The following is an 18,378-nucleotide window of genomic DNA, read 5'->3' on the forward strand; positions in this document are numbered from 1 at the left end:
AGGGGAGGCTGGGGAACAGGAGGGGAGGGAAGGGAAAGGGAGAGAATCCCATGCAGACTTTGTGCTGAGCACAGAGCCCAAGGCGGGACTCGATCTCATGATCCAGAGATCATGACCTGAGCTGAAACCAAGAGTCTGATGTTTGACCGACTGAGCCACCAGGTGCTCCTCCAATGTACGTGATTTTTAAAAAACTGCCTTGGTTCAGTAACTCTCCAGATGTCAAAAAATTAAAGGGACAACATTTTGCCCCAGATCAAAGCTTCCTAATTACTGTGCCATGACGGAGTATTGTGTTCTGAATGGGTTTTGGGCACAATAATGTATTTTAGCCCCTCAGCTTTTTGAGAAATTAGGCAAAGGATACCTGGAGTTCTCAGACTATTTGCATCTGCCCTGGAGCATCATCCTCTGTTTACCCTAGAACCATTGTACAGATAATTGTTATTTACGTGCATTATACATAATATAGAATAACATGGACTCTAAGAAGGAGTCTAGCTGATCTAACATTCTTATGAAATAAGAAGATATCATTGTAAATTAGTTTCTTATATCTTTTTTATAGAAGTATGTTTTAAAAGTGAATGTTTACAGAAATTACCCACTTATTTTTATTTTTTATACTTGCCTCTGTTGAACCCATGTATTAACCCATAGAAGATATTCTTCATCTCTCTTCCAAGTTTGTTTTTTTTTTTAGTCGTTAATACGTTCTTGATTCTTCTTTCATCCGTTTCTTTGCTGACATTCATCTGTTCATGCATATTTTCTACCTTTTCTACTAGAAGCCTTTACCATTATGAATCATAGGAACTTAAAATTCACTGCCTGGAAGTTCCAACGTCTGTGTTACAGGCAGGCCTGGTTCTGTTGATTTCTTTGTCATTTGTTGGGTTTTGTTTTTCCTTGCTTTTTGTGGTGTATCTTAGTTACTGATCGAATGTGACAGATTGTGTATAGGACACATACTGAAATGAGCAATATTTATGTCTGATAATGGGTACTTTCTCTGCTAGGCTATTAGCATGGAGATTGAGACAGTTTAATGGAGAGCTGAGCTGGGTTTGAGTTTTCTTGTTTAATAGGATTGCCTTCATTATACCACTACTTCACATTCCTTCAGCTGTATTTTGTGCTTAGGATGGGGGACTTTGTTCCTGGAATGCTGCTCCATGCTCTGTATTTGATCTTCCCTCAACTTCCATACCTTAAAAATTTTTCTTTCTGTACTTTTTTTTTTTTTAAGATTTTATTTATTTATTGGACAGAGAGAGACGCAGCGAGAGAATGAACACCAGCAGGGGGAGTGGGAGAGGGAGAACAGGCTTTCTGCTGAGCAGGGACCCCGATGTGGGGCTCGATCCCAGGACCCTGGGATCACACCCTGAGCCAGAGGCAGACGCTTAACGATTGAGCCACCCAGGTGCCCCTCTTTCTGTACTCTTGACTGTTTCTTTGATGATCGTTTACTGCTGCTTTTTCTTCAGTGCTTTCCTGCTTGATGGTGAGTATTTTGTTGGCAGAGAGATGTTTTGGGTAGACTTGTCAGTTGTCCTAGTCCTGTTTCAGTCCTTGCCATGCCTGTTCCTTTGAGTTTCTAAAATGGGGCATTCATGGGGTGCCTGGGTGGCTCAGTCGGTTAAGCATCTGACTCTTGATCAGCTCAGGTCAGGATCTCAGGGTCCAAAAATTGAGCCCTGTGTGAGGCTCCACACTCAGCAGGCAGTCTGCTTCTCTCTCCCTCTACCCTCCCTCTGCTTGCATGTGCTCTTTCTCTAAAATGAATAAATCTTAAAAAAAAAAAAAAAAGAGGGCATTCTTTATGTATCTGTCCCTCTTTTCCATGGAATCTGACTCATCTCTTTAGTAGTTCCAATGGGGAGAGAGTATCCTTCCCTGCCCTAGGAGAAGGTAAACTAGAATGGTGTGGCCCCTAGAAGGTTTCTCCCCACGGGTGTAGAAGGAGTTTTCTTTTATCCTAGCCCCTGAGGTATAGTGTCTTCACCTGTTCCTGAGGACAACAAAGTATTGCCTTTCTCCTAGTTCTTTTTTTAATATTGATTTATTTATTTTAGAGAGAGAGAGTGTAAATGGGGAGGTGAGGAGGGGGAAGAGGAGAGAATCCTTAAGCAGATTCTCCACTGAGTGCAGAGCCCTAGGCAGGGCCGGATCTCAGGATCCTGAAATCATGACCTGGGCCAAAACCCAAGAGTCAGACACTAACTGACTGAGCCACCTGGGTGCCCCTCTCCTAGTTTCTTAAGGTTTTGTTTTGAGAAGAGAATAATCCTGGTGGTCTTTTGGCCCTTTTTGCAGTGAAGACTTCTCCCTCTTCCAGGGTCATAACCAAGGAAAGCTTTCTCTCATCTTCTACTCTGCCCCCAGTTCTCATAAGCTCCCAGCAGAGAGCTCCCAGTGAAGTCCTTGCAACTGGGAGTGAATTCTTCTTGGGTCTGTGGCTGCTAGATTCTATATCTCACATTAGTCCATAGTCCACCTTTACCATTTTAGCTGGATTCTTCTTATCTAGCTTGTGTGGTACCTGGCATCTCTTTCTCCTTCCCCTTAACACAGATAAACTGGTGCTTGTGTTCTGTCTCTCCTGAAGGTACTTTTTTTATCCTTAGATTTTAGGCTGTTTGGTTGGCTTGTAGCCTTAAATTTCTAATGGTTTTTAAGAAAAGTTATGGTTTTATAGTTTATCTGGTTCTTTGGTGGTGTTGTGGTTGCCGCTAAGGTTTGGAATGGGCCTCTGCTCAGCATTCTATATCTGAGACAGAAGCAGAACTCCTGTAGACTTTTTTCAGCCTCATCTTGCACCTCAGACTTCAGAGCTCCTTAATTTCTTTGATTTCTTAGGTTTTCTTTGTTCCATGTTGGAATTCATTTGCTTTTTTGATGGCTTTTCAGCTCTCTGGCTTCTAGCATTTAGGAGGGTCAGGAAAGCTATAAATGAAATTAGTTGATGATATGTCCATCTTCCAAAATATTTTTGACATTTCATATGTGCTGTCGTCTCTACCATTTTTCACTAGTAGTGCAGAGCTTGAGATTTCAAACTGCTGTAGGTAAGTCTTACTCAGCAGTTGAGATGACCCTTCACAAACTAATAAGAGAACTATAGTGATAGGAGGAGACTTTTTGAAGAATCTGGAAAACCTATTCACATATCTCAAATCAAGAGAAGTAGGTTTCATTAAGTTGCAAAGATACGGTGTTTTTCAAACTTTTTACAGTGACCAAATAATACATGCATATGGCTACTCTTATTATATAAGTATACACACTAAATGAAAATGTATGGTCTGATCATTTTTCTTCAGTTTTCCTCATTGAAAAAAAATTTTGGGCCAGACCTACTAAACTAATTTCATGACCCACAAAGGAAGCTGCCATTACCAATTCGAAAAGCCTTGCAGTGTAGATTCTGATAAAGGTGTTGGGGGCACCTGCATGGCTCAGACAGTTGAGTGTCCAATTCTTGATCTCAGCTCAGTTCTCACTCTTGGAGTTGTGAGTGCGGGCACTGGGCATGGGGCTTACGTTAAAACAAAACAAAACACTAGTTAGAATTACTGCTTTATTTGTACTTGGCTTGAATACTTAGGAAGATTTTCCAAATACGTGTGTGTTTCATTATTTTGTGCTTTATTTTTGTACTGAAAGCACATTTCACAAGTGGATTTTGACACTTGAATTTTCTCTCATTAAGGCTGTTTACATCACTGGAAAAGAAGTTTTTAGCTTCAAAATGATTTCCTTTGTGGATGCAACTGCTGGTTCTGCATACACAGATATGAACGTGGTTGACGTTCAAGTTAATTTAACTGTCGGTTGCATTGAAGTAGTTTTTGTCACAAAATTTCTTTATTCTATATTGGTAAGTATGTTAATCAAATTTTTTATTTTTTCCTACTAGTTGGAAATTGCCGGGTGTCAGACATAGGTAAAGAGCAAAAATTCCTTGCTTTATTTTTTCCCTGATTTTTCATAATTTTCTGGGTATCCTTTATCATGACTGAAATGAACAGTGTGTTATTTATATAAAATCTTTTTCACATAAGAATAGTCCAGTTCATACATGCATACTAATGTATTAAATATCTACATTATAGACCATATATAGGATTTGTTATATATATTAATTAAATTCTTTATTTTATATATAATTGGTTTAAGTCTTTGTTTTACCTGACTTATAATTCTAATGAAATATATTAAATATATAATTGAAATTTGTTTTGGTCTCATGTAATCATTATGGAAATTGTATTTTCTATTGCATGTTATAACTGTGATCATGTGGGGCTTTAAAGTGTTTAGAATGAATTTTGTATGATACCACCATAAGGTGTTTTGAGTTCTTTTCTCCTTTTCAGTCTTTTTCCCTGTGTTTTTCCCTTGCTGTCAGCTATTAATTTTTTCCTGTGAGTGTCATACCTGTCTCTATGACTTCAGTATTCACTTTTTAAAAAAATGTGGTCTCTAAATTTTGGTGTATAAACTAGATAATCAGTTGATTCTAAATAATGTCGCTATTTTTGTGATCTTTTAAACTGAGGTTATGATACAGTTTTTCCTATAGCCATGATTTTTTTTTTTCATAGATAGTAAAGATGAACAAACATTCCTGGTCTAATTTTTAGTTTTTCTGATTTATTTTTATAAATCAAAATCATTATGTCCCAAAGCCCTGCCTTTTACTCAAAATTACTGAAAATGAATTGTTATAAAACATGAAAATGAAGCATAATTTTAAAATTAAGTATAATTCTAGATATATTTTACATTACTGAAGTATTTTCTAGAGTTCAGAATTAAAAAAACTTTAGAGTTCTTGACAAACATATTTTATAATTTTTCTGTTACTTTTTGTCTTACAAACATAAATAAGCTATCACAGTCCATTGAGGCTCTGTAGGGAAATACAGTATGCTTGCTTAGCCTTTAGGGAAAGTGAGATAATAAAGGAAAAGAGTTGCCAATGAAACCTTGAAATAACTGCATGTTGCTGTGTTCCAGGGACAAGATACTTGTTTTTTCACTGTTTCTGTATCCTGGTGTTTCTCAACTTTTATTGCAGAAAATTGAGATTTAATACAGACAACCAGACTTTGAATAAAGAATGCTTGGTTGTACCAAGAAAAAATTTTTCTCATGGGAGTGAAATCATAAGCATCAAGATATATTTAACAATCATTCATTAATGGTAACTGTAAGAATATAATTCTGTTATCTTTTAGGCTTTTATAGATAATTTTCAAGCTGCTAAACAAGCCTTGGCTGAGGCTACTGTTCAGGCAGCAGGAATGGCTGCTACTGGTGTAAAAGAATTGGCACAGAGGAGTTCTAGAATGGCATTGGATGTTAACATCAAAGCCCCAGTGGTGGTCATCCCACAGTCTCCAGTTTCTGAAAATGTTTTTGTTGCTGATTTTGGACTAATTACAATGACAAACACATTCCATATAATAACAGAGAGCCAGAGCAACCCCCCACCCGTTATTGATTTGATAACAATAAGGCTGAGTGAAATGCGACTATACAGGTAAGCTTTGCTTAAGTACATTTGTGGAGAACGCAGTCTTTTTCAAACTTTCTACATTAAAGGTTTTGGTATCCTGAGCCTTCTGTGTACAGGGAGATTTTACTTTATATAACTATATTTAATTCTGAGATTTTCTCTTCCCCAAGCTTTTTGGCAAGATCTATTAATACTTTCCCAGTTTTTTGAAAACCTAGATGGTATTTGAAAATTACTCCTTAGATAATTAGGAACACTGTACAGTTTATTATCCGAGGATATATATTTGTGCTTATTTGTAGTTCTTTTATAAATTATAAGGTTATAAAAAAGTGGGAGAATTTCTAATATAATACATTTATTCACTTTGTGATAACAACATTAACCAAACCACTCTATCAGCTTTGTGCTGTGGATCTGATGCTCTAATTTAAAACAAAATAAAACACAGAATGCATCATGTGTAATCATTGGGCATAGGATTATGAATTAGGAGAATAAGGGAATCTCCTAATACAAATTAGGAGAATAAGTGAATAGTTCCAGAACTACTTAACTGTGTTTCCATGCTATTTCTAATCACCTGTTCTAGATTTAACACTATTTCTTTTCCAATTTGGATCCCCCTGTTTATACCACTGACTTGCCCTCTTCTTCCTGTCATTTTTCTTTGATCTCATTTTCTTTGTTTCATTCCCCTTATTTTGCTACATCTACTTCTCTTTGACCTCTGGCTGGTGTGGCTCCCTCCAGCCCTTCTTTCTTTCTTTCTTTCTTTTTAAATTTTAAATTTAAATTTTAGTTTTAATTTTTAAAAAAAATTTTAAAGTAAGCTCTTTGCCCAACATAGGGCTCGAACTCCATGACCCTTAGATCAAGAGTCATATGCTCTACCAAATGAGCCAGCCAGGTGTCCCTGGCCCTTCTTTCTATTAGTTGAATATTTTTTAAAGGAGCTGTATTGAGATATAATCAGCATGTAATAAATTGCATATTTTTAAAGTATAATAGTTTGAAAGTTTTGACATGGATATATGTGTGACAGTTTGTGTACAATTGTATTATTTCTTTTTTTTTTTTTTTTTTTTTTAAAGATTTTNAAAGATTTTATTTATTTATTCAACAGAGATAGAGACAGCCAGCAAGAGAGGGAACACAGCAGGGGGAGTGGGAGAGGAAGAAGCAGGCTCACAGCAGAGGAGCCTGATGTGGGGCTCGATCCCATAACGCCGGGATCACGCCCTGAGCCGAAGGCAGGCGCTTAACCGCTGTGCCACCCAGGCGCCCCACAATTGTATTATTTCTTAAATAATTGGTAGAATTCACCATTGAAGCCATTTGGACCTGAAATTTACTTGTGGGAGATTTTCAACTACAATTTCCATTTCTTTAATAAACTCAGGACTATTAGATTTTTTTTTCTCAAGTGATCTCTAATTTTTTCTCATGAAATTTGTTCATTTCATCTCAGTTGTAAAATTTTGTGGCATAAAGTTGTCCATAATACTCCTTTTATCCATTAATATCTGTAGTGATATCATCCCCGTTATTCTTGGTACTTAAAATTTATGTCATTTTACTAATCTTAACAAACTACCTTTTGATTTTCTCTCGTTTTTCTCTTTTCTTTTTCATTGATTTCTTCTGTGATATTATTTCTTTCTGCTTACTTTGGGTTTAATTTTGCTCTTTTTGTAGGTATCTTTCGGTGGTAGCTAAGATTACTGCTTTGAACATTTCTTATCTAATGTAGGCACTTAGTGGTAAAATTTCAGAGTTCCTCTCTGTTGCTGTCTTCTCTCTGGCATTTTACCATTGAACTTAGCTACCTTGTTCTTTTTGGACTCTCAGCTCTGTCTTCTCAACTTGTGGACTTTTCTGGTCCTTTCCTGGCTTATCCCTCCCTTTGCCATGGCCTGTAAATTATCTCAAAACATAGAAGTTGGAGCAAACACAGGGCTCACCTAGTTGTTGTTGTGGTGTTTTTTTTTGTTGTTGTTGTTTGTTTTTTTTTACCAACTCTCAGGAATGACAGTTGCCTGATGTTCTGTCTTGAAAACCACATTTTAATGTATCTTATGCGGGGTTTTTTTTTGGTGAGGGATAGTTGTTTCAGGCAGGATGGTAAACTTGGTTCATATTATTTCATCTTGGATGGAAGGAGAACTTTTCAACAATTGAGTATTTACGTGCCTATTAAGCACCTAGTATGTCTCAGTTACTGTGCAAGGAGGAAGTATAATAATGAGCATTCTTTACAAAGGATGAATAAATAGTACCTACCTCATTGTTGATAGGTGTTATTTAATGAATTTACTGAGCTGATGCACAAAACTAGAATCACATTTAGATTTTGGAAGGGTTGTAGAAAACCAGGTGAAAAGGAGACAAAACTGGAAGTTGAAAGAATGGTTTATTAACTACTGGAATGATTCACATATGAATTATATGTAATGCTGTCTAGGGTAGGGAAGTGAGGTAGTGGAGAATTAACCAGTTAAGAGAAATTTAAAAGTAGAATTTAGTAAGAGATTGTTGATTAGGGTTCAAGGAGAGAAGTTAAATTTGACTTTGGGTTGCAGGTTTGTAAAATTCAGTATTTGGTAATAATGCAGTTCACCGAGATAAGATAGAGCAATGCAGAAAAAACAGGTGAGCTAGAGACATTGAGTTCTCTAATGGGCAAAGTAACTTGGAAGTTGTTGTCTGACTTTGATATGGAGATATATAGAAAGAGATTGGAAGGCACTTAGACATATGTGTGTAGATATTAGAGTGTTTGGACTTCCAGATTTGGGAGTCCTTAGGAATATGTAGGTAGTTATTAAAGCCATTATCACACAGTTTGTAGAGTGGAACATATGGGACAGAATGCTCACAAATGCCAATACATAAGGAACATATATTTCTCAAAAGAGACTAAGAGCAGGCAGAGAAAGATGGGGGGCAACCCAGGAGGGTATGTTGAGACAATGTTGAGGACTCTGTTGATATTGTTTACCGTGAATTAATAGTACATGATTTTTTTTTTTTATGTACTTCGTATTTGGTGTTAGTTTCAGGCAAGACTGAATTTTTAACAAGCAGGTGTGACTCAAGGTAGTGGGATAGGATTGTTAAATATTGAGAGTCATGTTGATGGATAATGGAGACGGAAGAAATCAAAGACAAGAGGGTAGTGCTAGAGTAAAAGAATGTAGAGGGGTTTATATAAACTGGAGATTCATCAATCTCAGAGTTCAAAAATAAACACTGACTAGTTGATGGATTAAAGCAAAAAGTAGAAGGTGGTAAACCTGGTTGATACGCTTAAAGGGATTGGAGTGAGAGTTGGGGAGTATCATTGCAAATTAAGGAAAATGATTTCTATATCTCTTAACCCTGAGATTGATAGTGTGTTGGAGAAAAATTCTATATGATAGAGCTCCATGGAAAGCCAGGTGTCAGTTAAGGTGATACAGTTAGTGAAGCCATAGGAAAATATTGAGGTGAGAGACTGCTATTTTAATAATAAAGAGTAACGATTTAAACTTTTGATGGCTCATTAACTTTTAAACTGTATAAAAGTCTAAATTTACTAAAAAAGATTGTATATCTGTAATCACATCTTGCCTTATTTCAAGAAATGGTAGGTGTAAATTAGGTGTGAGCCTATATTACAAATAGATTGTTTTGAAAAGAGTTCACTAAATATCTCTAGAGCATTAAAAAATATTTATTATTTTTATGTCCAAAAATGAGTTAACTTTTTGTTGAAGAAATACATAAAATGATATTAGGATGAACAGAAAAGATTGCTGACAATATGACCACTGAAAGGTAAGTACTAATGATAATTTGGTGTGTTTCTTCTAGTTAATTATTTCTGCACATATATTTGAGTAAAATAAAAATTGTATATTTTGGATCTTAAATTCATTTTTTCCCTTAACAGTATGCTGTAAGTATTTTTCCATGTTATTTTGAGTGCAACATTTTTTTTCTAAATATTTCACTTTATTCTGCAGGTTTTTAAAAATTAATTTGCCTGTTATTAAAAAGTTAATTTGATTCTGGGTTCTTTTGTTGCTGTTATATATAACACTATGATAATTGATACCATTGTTCATCAATACTTATATGACATTCTGCTCATGTCTTTAGGATAATTCATTTCCTATAGATGAATTTCTAGAAATAGAATTACTCAGTTATAGAGTATAATCAATTTTCCCTGAAATAATTTTAAAATTATTGATATTTGGAAATTCAGTTTGGTTACAGCTTCAGAGTAATGCACATCAAGACAAATAAGTATTTCATATTTGTGACCACCTCTGTTGAAATCATTTTGTTACAAAGCTATGAATTGCAATGTAAAAATTTAAAAAGATACTTAACAATATTTCTGTGAGGAAAATTGTATAACTTAACTGGTTAAAATGGCCAGAAAGAAATCTTGAATAAATGTGGAGAGAATATTTTCCTAGACCTAATATTATAGAGATATCAGTTTGTATACATTAATTTATACATTTAATGCATTCTCAATAAAAATCAAATAGCAGTTCTTTTTAAAGTCTTTCAAAAATTGTGAAATATTTTTTTTTGAAATATAAATGGGACAAGATGTCTCAAAGATTTTTTTTTTTTAAAGAAGAAATTGAGATGGGGAATGGAGACATCATAACATTTGAGGTACTACTAAAATAGATTGAATTGTAAATACTTCTAAAATGTATTATGAAGTAAAATGATTAACATAATGAAACAGAATAGAAAGCCAGTAATTGACCACATGTGTGTATGTGTATTTTCATTATTCATATATGTAGTCAATCCTGTTGTTTACAGATTCCATATTTGTGAATTTTCCCACTCGCTAAAACCTATTGGTAATCCCGAAATCAATACTCGTCATACTTTTACGGTTATTTCTACATGTGCTTAGCCATGACAGATGTTGATCTCCCAAAGCCTATGTTCCCAACTGAGGTGTCAGACAAAGTGACATTCTGCCTTCTTATTTCCACAAATAATTGTACAGCACTTGACATACTGCAGTAATCTAAGCGAAGGACTGGCAGTACAGTGTAGAATAAGATAAACATAGTCCTTTCTTATATGAAGCTTTTATTCTAATTGAAACTGCAGACAAGACAATAAACTATTAAAATACTATTAGATAGAATGTGTCAGAGCATAGAAAAGGTGTCTACCCCAGATATTGGTTGGTACTGATAAGGAGAATTTTTTTAAGGAAGTAATCTTTTGACACAGCAATTAATGTTTCTTGCAGTTTGTCCAGAAGAAGAAACTAGCTCAAAGATATGTACAGAGATAAAGTATTTATTATAGTGAAGAATTAAAAACAACATAACTTTTTAACAACAGAAGGTTGATAAAATGACTTAGTTATGTGTCATATAACATGCACCTATTAAAATTGCACATGAGGAATTTCTGGAAAAAATGGTGGAGTAGGAAGATCTTAGGCTTACCTTGTCTCATGGATAAACCTAGATAACACCCACAATCAGTATAAATAACCCAGAAAATGACCTGAAGCCTGGCAGAACAGACTCTCCAGAGCTAAACGTAGAGAAGGGCGGAGACATGGTGGGGAGCCAGACTGACTCTCAGGGCTGTCCATCCATAGGAAGGAGGGACACCCATGGTCATGGAGAAGAGAGAGATACAGATCCCACCCCAGGCACAGGGGATCCCACTGAAAAGATGAATCTTCATAACATTTGGCTTTGAAAATCACAGGGGCATAATTTAGCAAGTTCTTAAAATCAGTGGGACTTAATACCTGGAACTTTAAAATCCATAGGCTTGGCTCTGGGAAAGCCAGAGTACAATGGGAGACTGAATACCCACCATCAAAGAGATAGCTCAATAAATAGCCCCCTTGAAATACAAGCAGCAGTTCGTAAAATGTCTAGGGTATACAGGAAGGAGATTTATTTACTAGTCTCAGAGCATGTGCAGAAGGGATGGGGGTCTTTGGGAGTCTTACATAAGAACAAAGAAGCTGACCGTTGCCATTGCCTTCCCCAGCGCCACAGTATAGACACATGGAGACCTGTGGGAACCAGCACGGCACAAACACACTCTCTACCCAGCTTGCTGATCATGTGCCCTGTTCCCTGCACACACTGCAGACCCACTCCAGCCATCGTGGCTGGGCAGTTTTCCTAGTTGGCTGAAGGTCCCCTCCCGTAGCAGACCAGTGCAGACCCTGCTGGCACCACACACCTGCCCACGCATTCTCCTGCAGACCTTTCCCCTCCAATGTGCCCTTGGCAGGAGTTCATCCAAAGAGGTGGCACAGACCTGGTAGTGTGTAAGCAGCACCAAAAGGGGCCAGCACCATTCCAGAGGGACTCCTACAACAGAGTGAAGGGAAATAACCACACACAGGAGTTCACCTATGGCCTCAGCAGTAGGCTGGGGGCAGACATCTGGTCTGATTGCAGGCCCCATCCACTAACAAAAGCTTCTCAGGGACAACAGAGGGAGAGGCTCCTGTAGTTCATTGCTATCACTGCTTTGGCAAACACCTGGTCTGACCCAAGTCAATAGGTAGCCCCAGACTGGACTACTAGCAACACAGGGACCAAACTCTGCCCACAACAGGCAAAGAGAGCCATTGGACTGAAGGCAAATTCAGCTCAGTCATTAGAGTAGGGTGCACATAACACCTAGAGGATACTCCTGAAGCACTACGTTCTGGTGAACAAGGGACATTGCGCTGCAGGACACTATAGGACTTCTTAAGCAGAAGACATAGCTGATTTTTCTCTTTCAAGAACAGGAGACATAGCTGATTTTTCTAACACATGGAAACAGACACAGACAAAATGAGGAGACAGAGGAATATGTCCCAAATGAAAGAACAGGATACAATCACAGCAAGAGAGCTAAACAAAATGGAGATAAATACCTGACAGTGAATTTAAAGTGATGGTCATAAAGATACTCACTGGACTTGAGAAAAGAGGGGAGAACTTCAGTGAGACCCTTAACAAAAAGAAAGAAGACAGAACCAATCAGAAATTAATAAGTCAATAACTGAAGTTTAAAATACATGAGAGGTAATAAATAGACTAGAGGAAACAAAGATGGATCAGCAACGTGGGGGACAGAGCAATGGAAAACAATCAAGCAACCAGAGAGAAAAGATTAATAAAAAAATGAAAGTAGATTAGGAGAACTCAGCAACACCATGAAGTGTAATAACATTCACACCATTGGGATCCCAGAAGGGGAAGAGAGAAAAGGTGGCAGAAAATTTGAAGAAATAGCCAAAACCTTCCCGAACCTGGGGAAGGACACAGAAATCCAGATCCAGGAAGGAGCAAGAGCCCCCAACAAAATCAGCCCAAGAAGGTCCACACTAAGACACATAGTAATAAAAATAGGGAAAAAGTAGTGATAGAATCTTAAAAGCAGCAAGAGAAAAGAAAACAGTTACATACAAGGGAAACAAAAGCAAAAATAGACTATTGGGACTACAGCAAAATAAAAATCTTCTGCCCAGCAAAGTAAATAACCAACAAAGCAAAAAGATAACCTAGTGAATGGGAGAAGATATTTGCAAATGATATATCTGGTAAGAGGTTATTATCCAAAATACGTGAGAACTTATACAACTCAACGCACCCATGCACACACACACACACACATCCAGTTTAAAAAGTTGGCTGAAAAGATGAACAGACATTTCTCCAAAGAAGACATCCAGATGGCCCCAGACACATGAAAAGATGCCCAACGTTACTCATTATCAGGGAAATGAAATTCAAAACCACATTGAGATATTGTCACACATCTGTCGGAGTGGCTAGAATCAAAAACACAAGAAGCCAACAGGTGTTGGTAAGGATATGGACAAAAAGGAACCCTTGTGCCCTGTCAGTTGGAATGCAAACTGGTACAGCCACTGTGAAAAACCATATGGAGGTTTGTCAAAAAATTAAAAATAAAATTGCCATATGATCTATTAATTCCACTACTGGGTATTTACCCAAATAATATGAAAAACAAATTTGAAAAGTTATATGCACTCCTATGTTTATTGCAGCATTATTTACAATAACCAAATTATGGAAGCAGCTCAAGTGTCCATCAATAGATGAATAAAGAAGTTGTGTGTGTGTGTGTGTGTGTATCAGAATATTTTAAGACTACTGAAATCTTGCCATTTGCAACCAAATGGATGGATCTGGAGGGTATAATGCTAAATGAAATAAGTCATTCAGCAAAAGACAAATATATAGGATTTCACTGGTGTAGTTTAAGAAACAAATGAACAAACTAATAACATAAAAAACAGACTCTAACTATAGAGAGCAAACTGATGGTTACCAGAGGGGTGTTGGGTGAGTAGATGGGTGAAAGAGGTGAAAGGGATTAAGAATGCACCTATCTTGATGAACACTGAGTAATGTGTAGAATTGTTGAATCTGTATATTGTACACCTGAAACTAATAACACTGTATGTTAATTACACTGGGATTTAAAAAATTAAAAAATTTAAAAATAAAACTGCATTTGAAATATTCTTTATAGGACTTTTAAATTTCCCAGCTTTTTCCCATTAAGTGGAGATTGCAAGCATGCATGCATGAGTATAGTGTTACTCTATAATTAATTCATAAAATGGTATGATAACTAGGCATTCTGAGAGATCCCTGATGACTCCCATATTTCTCTCCACTTGAGTAAGTGAATCTAAAATTCTCCAGTCATACTTTCATACCCTAGTTGAAGGATTTGGAATTTGCTGACAGTTAAAATGTAAGTACATTATTAAGGAATACCACTTTGAAGTTGTCACTGAACTTGTACAGTTAGAGGCCTCTGTGGTCCCATTGTTACTTGAAATGGGTTCAGTAACCTCTTTTCATCATTCCTGAGCATCAGCCCTACCCTTGTGAATATTTGGAAAGGCAAATAATGATTCAACTTAATATGAAATTTCCCATATTCAACTGTTTTTCATCCACAGAAATAGAAATTCTATATGGTCTAACTTTGCTATCAAGTTAAGGGGATATGTGGTATTCTCCATACCTAAGTGAGTGAATTAAGTTGTTTTTATAATGAGGTCTTCGATACTGTATGTTTTCCAATTATATAAAGATAGCCCTCATTTTAAGGGTTTACTGTCCAACTTACATGTTTTTGGCACTTTTCAACATACTGCAAAATCTTATTCTAAAGATTGGGTTCTCTACAATATGGATAACTTGAGCTCAGAGAAAGTTACCTAAATTTACGGTAGGATAGAATCTCTCTCATTTTGACTTGGGAGGCTGGGTAGATTTTATTTTTCTTTACATACAAAAATTATTGATTTTTAGTATTTGTGTATAGAATAAAATTTTTTTTACTATGAGTGTATATGAAGCAAAACAATTTTATTTCTACTTACAGGACTCAATTTATTGATGATGCATACCAGGAAGTACTAGATCTGCTATTGCCATTAAATCTTGAGGTGATTGTTGAGCGAAATTTATCTTGGGAGTGGTACCAGGAAGTTCCTTGTTTTAATGTAAATGCTCAGCTAAAGCCCATGGAGGTAACTTTTTGGATGCTTGTTGATTTCTTTTTGATTGGTTAAAAATATTGCGTGGGAACATAAGTTATTTTGATGTAGATGTTACATATTGATCAGCTGTGTCAAAATTGAAATAGTAGCTATATTAGAATGCATTGAATGTTCTCCATTTATTCAGCAAACATTTGAATGGCTACTCTGTATTAGGTCCTATGTTATATATGGAGAGACACTAGCAAAGAAGCTATGGCATTGTCTCTGGCTTCATGGAATCTAACTGGTCTAATGCAAAGGTTATCAGTCATGCTGGTCTAGAGGTGTGATAGACTATAAAGAAGTGCAAAAGCGTGTAATTAAAATAGTTATAAACTGTGGTAAATTCCATACAGGAAGCAAATATCAGACATGATAAGTAGTCAGTTGAATATATTAATTTAGAACTTAGTGGAGAGTCCTAGGCTGGAAATAATAATGTGAAAGTCATCAGCATCTAGATGGTATTTAAAGCCACGACAATATGTGAAATAACCTAGAGAAGGTCCTGGAAGAAGTGGAAGAGGCTGACGATAAAAATGGCAAATGGGTCAGTTCCTTATGCATAACTTTACCTAGCTATTGGTTGATACTGCTTGACAGATCTTTAATGTAACTCTCCAAAATTTCCAATCTTCCATTTTGACTGCATGGAAGTCAAAACTGTTATCACATGCTTTGGTAAAGTGACGGCAGCACATACTCTGTCTGCAAGGTTACTTTAAGAAGCCTGCTCAACAAATCCTCTTCTCTTCTCCCACCCCGTTTCATTTCTATTTCTCTCCCCCAAAAAATGTATTCAAAAAGAGAAAACCATCATTTTTCAAGGTTTCAGATTTTTAGTTCAGAAATACATTTAGAGTGTAAAACATCATCTCAACTGGAAATCCTGACGCTGTTAATGTATAAGATCATATTAGACTCCTTAACTTGGAAAGTATCTCCCTTTTTTTTTTTTAAAAAAGATTTTACTTATTTATGAGCGAGAGAGCACGCATGCATGCACAAGTGGAGGTCAGAGGGAGAGGGAGAAGCAGACTCCCACTGAGCCAGGAGCCTGATGCAGGGCTTGATCCCAGGACCCCCAAGATCCCAGATCATGACCTGAGCCAAAGACAGATACGTAACCGACTGAACCACCCAGGTGCCCCAGAAATTATCTTCCAAAGATAAAAATTGAAGTCTCTCTATATTTTAAGACAACTGATAGAAACTTTTAAAACATAAGTAGCATGTTTCACCCAGCATATTGCACAGATCCTCTCCTTAGTAGGCCCAAGTCTTAGGCAGATCTCTGTGGGGCAATAGGGACACCATTTTGCTTCACTCTTCTCCAGGAAGAACGTGTGCAGCATGTTCAGGTGTACTGCAGACCATCTGTAAAGGGCTGGTTGCCTTCCGGGGCAGATGAAATTTGGTCTTCCCCTATCCTGATCCACCTGAAAAGTCAGCGGATAGGGACCTGGGTCCACATATTTGACCCCTCCTGGATCAGGGAGTAGTTGAAATCAGTTACTCTAATGCATCTGGACTAAGTGCTGCATCTTGTGATTTCTGACTTGTCAGACATTTGGGAGTAGCAAGATAGCCTGTCCTGACATGTAGGAGCCATGGATCAGCAGTCCTGGCATCCTTACAGTTCTTGCAACTTCCTGGACTGAGCTGTTGGCAGGAGTGAAGAGTGATCATTAATATCAATATTTGAGGGGCATTCAGTATACATTTACTAATTGAAAGACATGGTTTAGACATGGTTGTAATATTTAACTTCAACTTATTAATTTATATGAACATACAATTTTTGTAGTACCAGATACATAATAAACACAAGGCGTCACAAATGAAAACACTGGATTAGTATATTATCTTTGAAATATAGTCAAAGGAATCCTGGTACAAATCAAATTTGTTTTGTGGGATTAAAATTATTTCCTTGAGATGATTAAACACCAATTTAAAACTCATAGTTTTTTTTTGTTTTGTTTTTTTCTTCCACATGATTGCTATTATATTTTAGCTCTCCAGAGAAACGTAGTCAATAGGATGTGTGTATTTGTGTGTGTGTGTGTGTGTGTACACTTGGTCTGGATATAGTAGACTGACTTCTTGATGACTCAGTTTTAGCCTCTCCCTGACACTGAGGATAAGGTTCAGGAGGGGTTAAAAATGTGGTCTCCTGAGGTAGGCTGCAGCAGCAGCTGTTAACTACTTCAGTGGATCATGAAGAGCCAATTTCATCCTTGTTGGTCTGCCCCAGAAGGCGGCTGGGTATTTGTAGATGGTCTGTGCATCCTGTATGTATTCTGTATACATATCATATATGTAACATCTTGAATAATATTGGACCAAATATATAGATCCTATGATCTAGCCAAGTTGACATAGAACTAACCATCATAGCTTTCGATATAGTTCTTACGTTGGTGATTTTAGGCTAAATTCACAACACATAGGATTTTGAGTTAGTGCATGAGTTCTTTAAGTGGATTTAAGTATGATATTTAACCATTTAAGTCTCTGCTTCTTATACAGTCAGGATGTATTCTTTATACTTAGGACTTTTGTGAGGTTCAAATGAAATAATTCATACAAAACACATTGTGAACTATTTTTCATGATGCGAATGAACATTTTTGAGTAATTTGTATTTGTAAATTGTGCTCAGTAACTAAAAATATGCAAAGTAGCTAAATTTAAAGGTTTTAAATTACTAGGTTAATTGATATATTCATAGCAAAAAACTTAATCATTCATAGTTTATTGGTTTTGACATCTAATTTCTGTATTTCACAGAGTACTAAAGATCACATGGTCATTTAGGAAACTGAATATCCTATTAGTAGAAATATCTAATGCATTAAAAAATTGGTTGTAGAGGACTGAAATGAAACACTTGCTTTTCAGCATGAGAGAATTTCTCACTACATAAAGTAGTAATGTTAAAATAAGCAAATCTTTCTTTTCACAGCTCATTCTTAGTCAAGAAGATATAACAACTATTTTTAAAACATTATATGGCAATATATGGTACGAAGAAGGTGGTGGTGCCTCACCTGCAGGAATAAAAGATCAGAATAGCGTTAATAGTGGAGCTACTAATGCTTCACACCATTTAGAAGGTATGTTCTTAACTTCAAATTAGCCCTCCCCCTCCCCATCTCTAATCCCACATTTCTTCCTTCCTCCTTTCGATTCTCTAGTTTGAGTTTTTTGAAAATAAGATTTATAGATCTTTTATAATTAGCTAATCCTATCTGGGTATCTCTAA

At 36.5% G+C, this 18,378-nt stretch overlaps 1 protein-coding gene across 1 annotated transcript in view; it reads left to right on the plus strand.

The window, feature by feature from the left end:
- VPS13A (vacuolar protein sorting 13 homolog A) overlaps window positions 1-18,378 on the plus strand; it is a 240,974-nt gene that overhangs the window by 115,367 nt on the left and 107,229 nt on the right. The window contains 4 exon segments of the mRNA XM_002925447.4: window positions 3,716-3,883; window positions 5,247-5,551; window positions 14,951-15,098; window positions 18,079-18,229. Coding sequence (XP_002925493.1) covers window positions 3,716-3,883; window positions 5,247-5,551; window positions 14,951-15,098; window positions 18,079-18,229 — 772 coding nt within the window.

Source organism: Ailuropoda melanoleuca, chromosome 17 (genome assembly GCF_002007445.2).
Source record: "Ailuropoda melanoleuca isolate Jingjing chromosome 17, ASM200744v2, whole genome shotgun sequence".
Taxonomy (NCBI): domain Eukaryota; kingdom Metazoa; phylum Chordata; class Mammalia; order Carnivora; family Ursidae; genus Ailuropoda; species Ailuropoda melanoleuca.